The sequence below is a fragment of the Eublepharis macularius genome, chromosome 4 (genome assembly GCF_028583425.1).
Source record: "Eublepharis macularius isolate TG4126 chromosome 4, MPM_Emac_v1.0, whole genome shotgun sequence".
NCBI classification, from domain to species: Eukaryota; Metazoa; Chordata; class Lepidosauria; order Squamata; family Eublepharidae; genus Eublepharis; species Eublepharis macularius.
Window position 1 is genome coordinate 163,680,781 of NC_072793.1, and position 13,178 is coordinate 163,693,958.

At 44.2% G+C, this 13,178-nt stretch overlaps 1 protein-coding gene across 1 annotated transcript in view; it reads right to left on the reverse strand.

Annotated features, from left to right (window-relative positions):
- Nucleotides 1-996: 996 nt before the first annotated feature.
- The window catches only part of PPT2 (palmitoyl-protein thioesterase 2), a 53,717-nt gene continuing 41,535 nt past the window's right edge, over nucleotides 997-13,178 (reverse strand). The window contains exons 7-9 of the mRNA XM_054975253.1: nucleotides 11,348-11,432; nucleotides 7,966-8,020; nucleotides 997-4,873 (exon numbers count right to left, since the gene is read on the reverse strand). Of these exons, the coding sequence (XP_054831228.1) occupies nucleotides 4,730-4,873; nucleotides 7,966-8,020; nucleotides 11,348-11,432 (284 nt within the window). The 3' untranslated portion in view covers nucleotides 997-4,729. The remainder of the gene's footprint in view (nucleotides 4,874-7,965; nucleotides 8,021-11,347; nucleotides 11,433-13,178) is intronic.

Consider the following 13,178-nt stretch of genomic DNA (forward strand, 5'->3'; position numbering starts at 1 on the left):
TTTGATGTGGGGAGCCATACAGCAATACCTTCCTGGGTTGAATGCTTTAACACAGTGATTGGTCATGAGAACATTGCCCCTAATTTGATTAGTCCCTTACATCATAGCCATACTGCAGATTTAAACAGTCATGTGCTCTCCCTAAGAGAACCCTGGGAAATACAGTTCTGCAAAGGCAGGCTACAGATCTCCCATGGAAAACACTCAGCACCTGCAAACTACAATTCCCAGGGCTCTTGTGAAAGGGCACAAGCCAAGGCAGCTACAGGAGTATAAAACAAACTGAAGTTTGGAATACAGGAGTGCGCTTTACCTCTCCACGTTTCAATTCAAAATCTTCAAGCACATTTCAAAAGAGGAATCCTAAACCAAAGTAGATTATAAGCTTAGATTTGACGTAAGAGCATCTGCTCACATCCTTCCCTCTTTACCTTTAACCTTCTCTCTGTCCTCTTTGCTGTCTTCCAGTGGCATTTAGATGAAAAACTCCTGTACCTAAAACAGGCAGTGACAAGGAAACATAGTTCCCATATGATGTCTTTTTGGAGGAGACTCAAAAAGTCCACCTTACTCTGCCCTCCTCCACAGTGGTCAGACATACCCCGGGAGTTCACAAGAGAAGCACGAAGGAGAGAAAAGCATAATACACCAAACCTTTATTTACTTCATGTGAGGCCACTTCAAAGAGGCCACTTCTTCTCTAGAAAGCAAAGTATCGTGTGCCAGAATTCTCAGAGATGAATTCACCTTCAATGTGGGAGTTAGAAGAGACTATGCTTTCTGTCAAACATATCTTTTTAAACACACAACAGAAAAGCAAGCAACATGGGCCGTTTCCACACGGCTCACCTCTGTCTGTAATGACCCGGTAGATCGCGCAAAAAACACGGAAGATTGCGTTTTCTCGTGCGAGATTTGCACAACGTCATGTGACGTCGCGCAAATCTGGCGCGAGAAAACACGATCTCCTGTGTTTTTTTGCGCGATCTACTGGGTTGTTACGGGCAGAGGTAAGCCGTGTGGAAACGGCCATGGTCCTGGCTAAGCCAAACGAAGCACTACTATAGCGTTGGTTCATGTAAACGTAGGCCAGGAGTCCTGAGTGCTGCCACTCCCCACCTCTTCCATTTTAACTAGACTCCATGCTTTTATCTAAGAACTCATGTGTTGTTCTCCCCTCCAATTTCTCTCTCACCCCAATTCTGAGCTAAGTCTTAAATACTCACAGATTTAGATAACTCACTCTCCAACCACAATTCCTTGAGCTTACCACTAAAAAGTTCCTCAAGAATCAACAGTATACACTATTCACCTAAAAGTAGCAGCAGTGTGCCGAAGCACCTCAGAACTCAGCTACAGATTTCCAAGCTGTTTGTAAACATTTTCAGACTTTAATTGTGCAAACCACCTCTCTTCCTCACGAAGCTAGCTTTGCAGATCACTTCAGATTATTCCGAGTACCATAAAATATTTTTGAGGCTTGCCTCACTTTAATGGGGGGGAAATCCCTGTAGACAATCCCATCCTGTCTCACTAGGCTATCTGTTACCATACAAAATACAGCAAAGTGTCCTGATTTTCTTCTTTCTTTCTACAGGTGAGCCTTTTTGTTCCACACACTTTGAAAACAAAGAGTTGTGTGTATTCCATAAACATGTAACCACATGTTGAGTTGCATTCTAAGTTTTTTTAAAAGCCAACTTTCTAGAGATCGTGGTTGTTGGGGAGTAGAAAACATCAAAAGGGAAGAGCGGGACAGGCCCCAAGGAACAGGGCATCTACATCTAACAGTACTCCCTGCCCTTTCATTCCATGTTTCTACCCTTTTTGCTCCTCACTGCACCTCATGGTTTTTGCCCCACAAGAAGTAATGCATTCTGGTGCATCCTTCCCTCTGCCCAAAGCTGTTCGTGATGGGGAGAGGGATCAGGAGTGATGATGGGTGGCCAGTGCCTGCCAGCAAATCTGCACTACGGACATCTCCTCTCCTTCCTCTTCTGCCGACTTCTGGTGCAGTTAGGGCTGCCAACTCCAGCATGGGAAATTCCTGGAGATCTGGGGGTGGACCTCGGGGAAGGGAGGATTTGGGACCTCAGCAGGGTATAATGCCATAGAGTCCACCCTCCAAAGCAACTATTATCTCCAGGGTAACTGATCTGTCATCTGGAGATCACTTGTAATTCTAGGAGATCTCCAGGTCCCAACCAGGAGGCTGGCAACCCTAGGCACAGTGAGAATTTTGTCAAGACTTCTCCCATCTAGTTTTTCCCCCTCAAGGTCACCATTTGATGTGCCCCAGTGGAAGCACCTCACCTTATTTCTCTATTCTTTGGCAGCTGTTACAGAAATCTCAAAGTACCACACCTTGGACAAATTTATGCAAACGAGGGCAGTTTATGCAAATATATTTAACTCATATAACAAAATGGGAACACTACCTATTTGTTTCCTGGGTAGAGTACACAAACAGCTCTGACTGTTGCCACCTCAAAGGATTTCTCTTTCATCTGCGCCTGACTCAAGTAAAAAACAAAACCACACCACAAAGACCGAGGGGGTAGAATTCTAGAGTGCTCCTCTTCAGGTTGTGGGTGATGATGTCAAATTTCCAAACACGCCTCCACTTAACAATCCCTCAGTGCACTGCATTTGCATCTCAGTGTAATTCTTCAGTGCACTGCATTTACATCTCAGGGTAAGTCCTCAGTGCACTGCATTTACATCTTCCAAAGCTGCAATATAACTTGTGTGTGTTGCCTGTACGCATGGCATTTTATGCATCAGCACAAACATGCACACACGGTCATGCCTGCACTACAGTTATTAGTCTGCTCACTCAGTTCTTATTGCAGAGTCAGGTCGTCATCCTTTCATTTTGTTGCCTTCTCTGTAGTCTCTAACCCACTCGGGCAGACATCATCCAGTTCCTGCGTTTCCCCCCTTAGAAGTGGATTAAAAATAAATCGGCTCAAATAGTGAACTGCAGGGCAGCTGCAGCTGGAACATCCAAATGGGTACTTTACTTGCAGCTACTACATGTTATGTTTTTTGGCAACTCGGTTCCAGGTTTCTCCACTTTCCCAAACCCAACTGGCATTCCCCACAGCCACACAGCAGCTGCGGAGCATGTCCTTTTAAAAACTGGCAGAAGCTCGATTCTGCTTGGAACTGCAGTGTGAGGGAAGGAGGGGCTCCTGTATTCCTCCCCCAGGTGCCATGTTCCCTAGCCAAAATGGCCCCAACGTGAAGTTATTTGCAAACATTAGGAGCTCCACCTGAGCCCCTCCTCCCCCACACTGCAGCTCCAAGGAGAATCAGGGCTCTGCACATTTTAAAAAGGACATTCCCTGCAGCTGCTGTGCGGTTGTGGGGAAAGCAAGTCAGGTCCAGGGAACACAGACTCACTAAAAAATGTAACATGTAGCTCGGCCCTTAGTCAGTCTAATATCTCACAGATGACTGACATGGAAAAAAAGGGCAAGGTGTGCCTGCAGAAACTCGCACAAAAGAAACAGACTCTCAGATCAATGTGCGGTACGCGCCACATGAAGAGACAGTCTGGACAGCTACCACATCATTCACCTCATGATTACCGAACATGAGATCTCAGCCTAACATATATCACTCTCCATAATTTTGCTACTTTGCTCTGATCACTCCATTCTGTGCAACATAAACAACATCTCTACATTTTCTTCATTTGCAAGAATAAAGTTTCCTACTATGAAATAGTACCTTGAAATTCACCAAACACAGCTTAACATGCAACTAACTGGAATCTCCAGGATTCCCTTCTGTGTACCCCATTTTGAGGTTAAAGTTAAACCTGAGTCCTATTGCTTAGGTTGTACTGTACCGGGATGAAAGAGAATTAATACTGTCAAAGTATGAAACTCTGAAGTTTTCTTCAAGAGCGAGAGGAGATCCTAGTAGAAGTCCCTTGAATCAGCTAACAGCTGTTCCTTACAGTAGAGGGATTTTTGAAACAGGTGGAACAAGTTATGAAATTTCTCAGTCTAGATCAATTTTCTTTCATCATCCTGAGATCCTGAAAGTGTGCTTCTAGAAGAGGGGGAGGGGAAAAAACAAGAACAATTTTTCAGTCAGACATACAATTTGATTCACTAAACTTTTGAGGTTACTAAAGTCAAAAGGGATTTTTGGAGGGCCAGGATATGAGCAACTTAAAAGATTCTCTCAGAGCTTATGGCAAAGTCTTCTGGGGCAAAATTTCAACTGGCTGCAGGGTGGAGGGGAGCAGAGGGGTTTCTACAGTTTCTGTATACATTTCTGTCACAGTTTGAGAATGAAGAATAAGACTGTTTCTGCCTTGCATCGCCTTTTAAATATAATCAAAATTCCTTCTTCTCAGTCTCTCTGCCAAATTCAGCTTCTTACAAAAAAATCCAACATCCTGCCAAACAGTTCCTTTTTGTGGTTCTTCCTCTGCAAAAAACCCCCCAATTGTAGTTTTAATAGTTCAAACATGCCTCCCTTCCCCACAACGCAGCACTCTGGAACCCATAAAATAGCTGCCAGCCCCTGCCGCAAAATTCCCACAGAAAAGCTTCTTCCACTATGAAAGAAAATATCAATCATCCTAGAAAAACTACAGGTAACAAACAAGGATTCTTCTCTGTGGGAGGAGAAGTACCAAGGCGAGGTAAGAAGGTAGCACATCTTCCTTGAGGGCCCTCTCCTCCATTTGCTCTTCTCTGGGGCCCACCAGCTACGTCAGCCAGGGAGAGATGCATCTGTCATAGACAGTGCGATTGGAGTGCCACAATGTGTGGGAGACACCAGGCATTGTGTAGAAAACGATATCACCACGAGCATCCAGGGTCTTCAGACCAAACGTGTCCTGAAGGTAGACCTGAAAAAGAACATTAAAGAGCTTTAACTGGAGATGGTGTGGGGAGGGGGGAACATTAATACCTTGATGCTAGAGTGATCACAAATGAACTTGCTTAGTTTGGCAAAGGCATCCCAGCAGCAGGATATGGCAAACTCTTCTCTGAAATTCAGTCTAGTCATTTGTTCACCTCAGTCCGTGAGGGGAATTGTACCAAGTACTGTTCATTCGGAGCACTCTTTTTGCTTGCTGTTATGCGGTATTTGGGATGATGCAACTTCTGCTCAGGTGTGATAATCACCTTTCGCCATATTGCATCATCTTTCCCTTCCTTCTACTCTCCTCTCACTTTACATTATAAATATGGAACAGAAATAGGAATTTCTTGATGCATTTGGATTCCTGAATGTGGCTCTACATACCATTTGGCTATGATTTATCCTGACCTGGCATTTAAAGGTAAATGTTCCATTTTATTTTTTATGTATTTTCAAATGGCTTGTTATATGTTTGAAATTATAGTTTATTTTTAATTTTTGTAAAACACACAACAATTAACCCAACAACTTGTTTTCTCTCTTCTTTTTCAGCTTGTTCAGTGCTTTGGTCAAGCCTGTTGAATTTTAACAAATACACTGTACATTTGTAGTGTACAAATTCAAACCACTGAGGAAGGCCTCATGGCTGAAATGCAATTGGTTTACGTCTATTCTATGTTATATATAACTGCAGGGCTTTTTTTCAGCGGGAACGCGGTGGAACGGAGTTCCGGAACCTCTTGAAAATAGTCACATGGCTGGTGGCCCCGTCCCCTGATCTCCAGACAGAGGGGAGTTTAGAGTGCCCTCCGTGCAGCAGTGTGGAGGGCAATCTAAACTCCCCTCTGTCTGGAGATCAGTGGGCGGGGCCACCAGCCATGTGACCATTTTCTCTGAGGGCAACCCACGGAGTTCCACCACCTTTTCCCAGAAAAAAAGCCCTGTATAACTGTATTTGGTCATAGGGAAGATGCCTGTAAATGTGTGACCTCCTCATGCATAGAGGAAGGTACTTATATATATATATCAACCAAAGTTAATAGATTTTTTTCTTTTCTTTTCTTTTTTTCAGACTCCCATGTTACCTGCTTTTTTCTAGGTTGACCCCTCCCCCCCTTATCTTCAGGACTACTCAATACATGAATCCCCTTTCAACCCTTGCTACTTTCACATTGCACAATTTCTCTCTTCTTTCCAGTGGTTTGTTTCTCCTTCATCTAAATTTAAACTGCATAACCAGCAATCACTGATATTTTTTGATTTTTCAGCAGAGAAACCTCAGGGCTCCCAATCAGCGACAATGACCAGGATATGGGTTACAGGGAAGCCAGGATGGTGCCCCGATTCAAATGTCACGAACAAGCCATAGTTGGTTCATGACAGGCACCAACTTGGTTAATGGTTAGGTGCTCACCCTTCCCCCCTCCCTAGTGCCATGTGCTAAGACTTCTAGCTCCAATTTGTTTTGGCCTTCACAGACTGAGGCTTGTTCTTTCCTGATAATTGGGATCCTTAACTACAATTTAATCCTGGGTTAGAAGCTTGGTAACTGGAAAAAAATATAAACCTAGATTTGTAAAGATGCCCACAATCAGATGTCACAGGCAACTAGAGCTAGGATTAATAGTTCAGCGCACAGGAAAGAAGAAGAGCGCATACAGGCTGTCCAGAAACCAAGTATGTGCCCATCGTGGACAGACTCCATCTTATTTATAACATCTGAAAACAAGACAGCAAAACAGGCCTTTAAACGCATTATCAGAATGTGCCTTTAAACAGAATAGTACTTATTATATTTTATCCTGTTCATCTTTGAAGGAACTCAGGGTGGCACACATTAATCTCCCCTCCTACATTTTATCCCCACAGCAACCCTGTGAGGTAGGCTAGCCTGAGATAGTAACTGTCCAAAGGTCACCCAATATGATTCAGGGCTAAGAGCTGAACTAGACATGACATTTGGCACAAGTTGGGTCTGGAAAATCCCCAGACCCCATTTGTGTGATGTAACAGCCAAATGGTACTGCCTTGAAACAAAGTTCAAGCAAATAGTTGCCTCTCTATGGATGTTTTGGGGAACAAGTGCAGGGAGAGAAAGGTTGAAGCCCCTTTTCTGCTGGCCCAATCCAAAGCTTGATTTAAAAACAGTAATGTTTGGCGGTAATGCCACACAAGTTGAGAGTAGCACCAGACTAACTCGTGGCAAGCATTGTAACTAGTTCAGTTCTGAGTGGGACTCCGGGACTCCTATATCCTAGTCCCTTGCACTACCAAGCTAACAGCTGGCATGACCAGTCACAGCTGGCCACACCCACCATATCTTTTTTTTTTTTTTGCTGTTGGGAGCAGAGTTGGCCTCCTCAAGCAGAGATCAATAGATTTCCCAAATCAAACAGGAAACCAAGGGATAGGTGTGTTCTTCCATTATTTCTTTCTCTATGCTCATGCTCTAACTCTGCATCCAAACTCCAAAGCTGTTTCTCACTAGTAGCAATCAAGACTGCAGGCATGTAATGTGTCCCCCCTTTTTTTGCTAGTGTTCAGTCACAAGGCAGTAGAACGTTTTCTGGTGCACCACCAACTTGAGCTGCCAACCTGCATCCAAGGTGTTTACACCACAATCACAAAGAGTACCTAAAACTATACCTGTCCATCTGTCTATCCATGAACCTGGAAGATCTGATTCAGCTAGAAGTCTAAGCTAGAAACTAGAAGTCTTGGAACCCCGGAACCCCATCTTTTTAAGCTGACCCAGTAGAACCAGGGCTTTTTTTCAGCAGGAATGCGGTGGAACGGCGTTCCGGAACCTCTTGAAAATGGTCACATGGCCGGTGGCCCCGCCCCCTGATCTCCAGACAGAGGGGAGTTTAGATTGCCCTCTGCGGAGGGCAATCTAAACTCCCCTCTGTCTGGAGATCAGGAGGCGGGGCCACCGGCCATGTGACCATTTTCTCCGAGGGCAACCCACTGAGTTCCACCACTTCTTTTCCCAGAAAAAAAGCCCTGAGTAGAACAATATATCTTTCTTGCTACACTTCCTTGTTCCAAGAACCCAGGGATTCCTGCTTCACTCACCGACTGGGACTTCATTTCTCTCACTGTCTCGTTATCATCATAGAAGGCGAAAAGGCTGCAAGAAAAAGAAGAGTATTTAGTTATAAAGTAGGGCTTAAAGTCTCGCCTTATTCCACCTAACCAGGGACAGATTGGCCATTAATGCCCAATGGGCTGATGGTTTGGGTGCCAGGATGAGATGGGCAGAAGCCGCTGCTGCCATGAGCTGGTGGTCCCTGTCTCATATCAGGTGAGCAGAAGCTTCCACCGCAGCTCCCACCTCTCTGAACCTTTTGTTAGCCACCTTGAAGTGTTTAAAGCCAGTAACAGAAGATACCCCCTTTCCCAAATAAAAACATTTGCTCAGAGCACTGGGTGTTTGGTTCCACTCCAATGCTAATAGGAAGTGCCCCCCTCCCCCCCTCCCCCACAATGTCATAGTGGTTTTGTGCAGCTTCCCTGCAATGCTACTTTTCTACACTCTATCACAGCCAAGCCAGGGTGGCTGCCACGTGGAAAGGAAACCCCAGATCTTTCCAAGTCCTGCTCATATCAGTACTACCTTCCCTGCCTCTGTCGCCCACATTGGTCATCTTCCCCCAGCACCACCAGGGGGCCTTTGCTCTTTTTAATCACTATAGCTTGCTTTTCCTTTGGCATGGGGAGAGGGGTGGCTGCAGCTTGGGAAGAAAAATGGCAAGAAAAATGTGGAGAAACCCACCACGCAGAAGTCATGTTGCTGCTGCTGCACAGAATAAGTATCTGTAATGAGAAAACTTCCCAACATCGTCAGCCTATGGGAGTCACCTTTATCCTACCACACACAGCCTAAGGGTGGTTAGGCTGAGAGAAATCAAAAAGAGTCCAGTAGCACCTTTAAGACTAACCAACTTTATTGTAGTATAAGCTTTCGAGAATCACAGTTCTCTTCGTCAGATGCATGGAGGGCAAGAAGAAACTGGTCAGATATATAGGTGGAGAGGGGAGGGCGGAGTAGATGCAAACAGTAGCTTCTGATATGGAAATCAGTTTGCTTCTGTTGAGGAAGTCAGTTACTTCTGATAATGAGATAACTATTCATAGTCTCTATTCAATCCTAGCTTGACTGAGAGAGAGTGACTGGCTCAGTGTTATCCAGTGAGCTCACTCATACCCCCAACAAAGAACTGACCCTGGGGTTGCAAGATCACAGTCCCTACACCAATTGCTACACCACACTGACAATCAGGGCTTTTTTTCAGCTGGAACACAGTAGAACGGAGTTCCAGAACCTCTTGAAAACGGTCACATGGCTGGTGGCCCCACCCCCTGATCTCCAGACAGAGGGGAGTTTAGATTGCCCTCTGCGCTGCTCTGCGGTGCGGAGGGCAATCTAAACTCCCCTCTGTCTGGAGATCAGGGGGTGGGGCCACCAGCCATGTGACCATTTTCTCCAAGGGCAACCCACTGAGTTCCACTACCTCTTTTCCCAGAAAAAAAGCCCTGCAGACTATCATTGTTAATTTAACAACCCAACAATTCAAATAACAAACAACGAATGCATTGGATTAGATTGACTGGAAAGGCCAGAATAACACCCAGGGACAGCTTGCTACAAGACAAGCCCAAAACAACAGAACACCACTGGTGATCACCTACAGCTCACAATTCAAGTCAGTTCAGCGCATTATTAATGACCTACAACCTATGCTGGATTGTGACACTTCCCTCACACAATCGAAAGGAGTCCAGTAGCACCTTTAAGACTAACCAACTTTACTGTAGCATAAGCTTTCGAGAATCACACTTCTCTTCGTCAGGTGCTTATGCTACAGTAAAGTCGGTTAGTCTTAAAGGTGCTACTGGACTCTTTTAGATTTTGCTACTACAGACTAACACGGCTAACTCCTCTGGATCTATTCCCTCACACAGGCACTGGGGGGGGCGCGAAGCTTTTTTTTGCCTACAGTCTGCTAACTTAACTCACACGCAATGATAAACTACTTAACAGTATCGTGGACTCTGGTACCAAGGCCTACAACAAACCAAGATGCCAACTTTGCTCTCACATAGATCCTTTTTATTTTGCACTGACTCTCTTACGGTCGAAGTTTATAATCCATCTTTGAAATTGACGGATGTATAGGTTTTTGTGTATTTATCTATATGGTTGTAACTGAATCTATTTATGGTACATCATTTACATTATTATATATATGGCACTGAGCACTTTAATATATGAGAAATTTGATGTAAATTTACATTGACTGCATGTTAATTTTTTCCCCAAGGGTTGTTTTTGTTAGTTACTCATATAGATTGTAGCAACACCATCAGTGGATCCAACGACATCAGCCATTCCATCTCAGGTTCTTACTAATGTGATTTATCCCATCATGTGTCAGCAATGCCCTTCCCCCCTCTACATTGGACAAACTGGTCTAGTCCCTTCAACAAAGAATTAATGGACATAAATTTGACATCAGAAACCACATGACAAAAAACAGCGAGGGAACATTTTAACCTTCCAGGACATTCTGTTGCTGACCTAAAGTAGCAGTTATCCTGCAGAGGCATTTCAAAGGGAGATTAGAGAGACTGCTGAATTGCAACTGACAATGAAACTCAAGACAATGCATCCACCTGGACTGAACTGAGACCTAGGCTTCCTATCTCATTACCAATGCTGATTTCTCCACAAACACCACCCCTCTGCATACCCCACCCTATTCAATCACACCTGCTATTGTCTTTCACTGGCTTTTGTCATTCAGCATCTGAAATCACTCCACTCACCAAGATATAAGGACAGATGGACTCATATTCTAGAGGTGTCTGAAGAAGTGAGCTGTGATTCACAAAAGCTCATACCCTACCACAAATTTTGTTAGTCTTATAGGTGCTACTGGACTCTTGCTCTTTTCTACTGCTACAGACAAACACAACTATCCATCTTGAATGAAAGCATTTTCACTGAATAAAAATAAATAGCAAATTATTATTTTTAGAAATGTGGCTCAAGTGTTTACTATATGGCTTTGGATTTTTTAAAAATATCAAAATGGCTAACAAACTATCAGGCCTTCAGAAAAAATATTAGGCAGTTTTGTAGAACGCATGCTACTCTACTCGAATTTTTTTAAAGCTCCCCAATTCAATCTACTAGGGACTCCTCGGGATTAAAAAGGTGATGTATACTGGGCTGATTTGAACTGGGCTTAATCTAGTTCTGATTATACAGTAATGTGCTTTAATCTGCTTCTACTCAATAAAGCAATCAAGGCTGTTTGTTTCAGCAAGGCTGCATTAAAGCCCTACCCCCAAACCTACAAGCAGAGGTCAGCTTGCTTCTGGGCCTCCCAAACTGAACATCACTCTCCTCATTAGACGTGAGAGGATCTCCTTCCCACCTCCCAAACCTCACCTGGACTGCCACGGTGTAATAACACCATCATCCGGACCCCCAATCAAAATCATCTTCCGGATCCGCAGGAGGTTCTTCTTCCAGGCTGCACAGAGTGAAAGACACAGGGGTTTCTACGTTTGGTCAGCTCTGCCAATCCACTCCTTACTCTTCATCCTCTTACATCATGCATCCAGAACGTTTCCCCATAAAGCTGACTCCCAGTGATTTGCACTTTGCGCTGGTTCTCTGCCAAAGGCAATTGTGGAATTCTATCTCAAGTAGGCTTCCCAGGGGGAATATGAGGCCACCGATATCAACCTGCCATATTCCAGATTGGTACCAAACTCGACAAACACCACCTGAGAACTAGATATAGGAACAGAGCTAATAACTCTGTGATCTAATAACTCTGTAATCTATTTCAGAGTGTGTGCACTTATATTCTTTTGATTTACAAAAAATAAACTGAATTTTCTAAATATTTTATTGCTTTCTGTTAACCCAACGCAAGTGAGCTTTATGCATCTAAAAGGTTAACCAAGACCCCAAGATAACAACTAGGTAAACTGAGCCCACCACGAATCCTACCCACCCCAGCATAATGGCAGAAGCAGGGACGTGCATGGTCTCTATCTTCCGAAAAATATCCTGTATGAAGCAAAATAAGACTCCACTCCTCTGTGTCTTATGGCAAGCTCAGAGAATTTTAGGTAAGATGCCCTCTCATAGCCTTGACCCCACCCAAATCTGTGATAATGACTGCCCTACCTTACAAGTATACCGTAAGGATTTCTGAGACTATATGAAGAGTTTGATTCCTTAGGAAAAGTACCAAGTAATGGTATGAAGTCATCATAACACCGTTCACCATGGTGAAAACCAAGGATGATGTAGGAGAATCTCCACAAATTGGGTGAGTGGATAACAACGTGGCCAATGAAGTTCAACGTAGGCAAGTGTAAGGTGATGCACATGGGAACAAAAAACCCCAATTTTAAGTATATACTAAAGAGGTCTGATATTGTTGAGACCGAGAGGGAAAAAGACTTTGCAGTCATAAGTCACTGAAAATGTCAACCCAGGGTGCTGCAGCAAAATATATGCTGGGGATTATTGGGACAGGGACTGAAAATGAAACAGTCAATATTACAATGTCCCTCTATAGATCTAAGGTGCATCTCATTTGAAATACTGTGTGCAGTTCTGGTCACTGTATCTCAGAAAGGACATTTGAGTAGGGATGTGCGATTCGGGTTTGGGGTTCAGTAAAAAATACTGAATTTTACCTGATTTGGTAAAATTCATTATTACCGAACCCAATCCAGTGTTGCTGAAGTAATCAGTAATACCAAAGTGAAGTTTACTGAATTTATTTGGTAAACTTTGGGAGCCACAGCAGCAGAGTTTCTTGCTGTGGGCAAGAAACTGCTTCCCGCCTATTTCCAATAGGAAACATGATTCTGGGCTTTCTGGGAACCTTGGGGGGGGGGGCGTTTTTGGACCGAATTTTAACAAATTTGCTGGGGACCTACTCCTAACTGTCCTCTAACAATGCCCCAAGTTTAATGAAGATTGGACTTCAGGGGGCCATTTTATGCCCCCCCCAAAGAAGGTGCCCCCAGCCACCCCATTTGTTTCCATTGTGAGAGGGGGAATAACTTCCACTACAGAAACACATGGCTTATGGCTTCCATGGCCACATGCACACTCCCGATTACAATCTACACACCAGACAGCCCAACAGAACCAAAATGAAGCCTCCCTCCCCAAAAAACCAGCAACCCCCTCCCCCCCAAGCAGGCTGGCCAGCCACTCTCCATTGTTCCCTACAAGAACCAACATCACACCA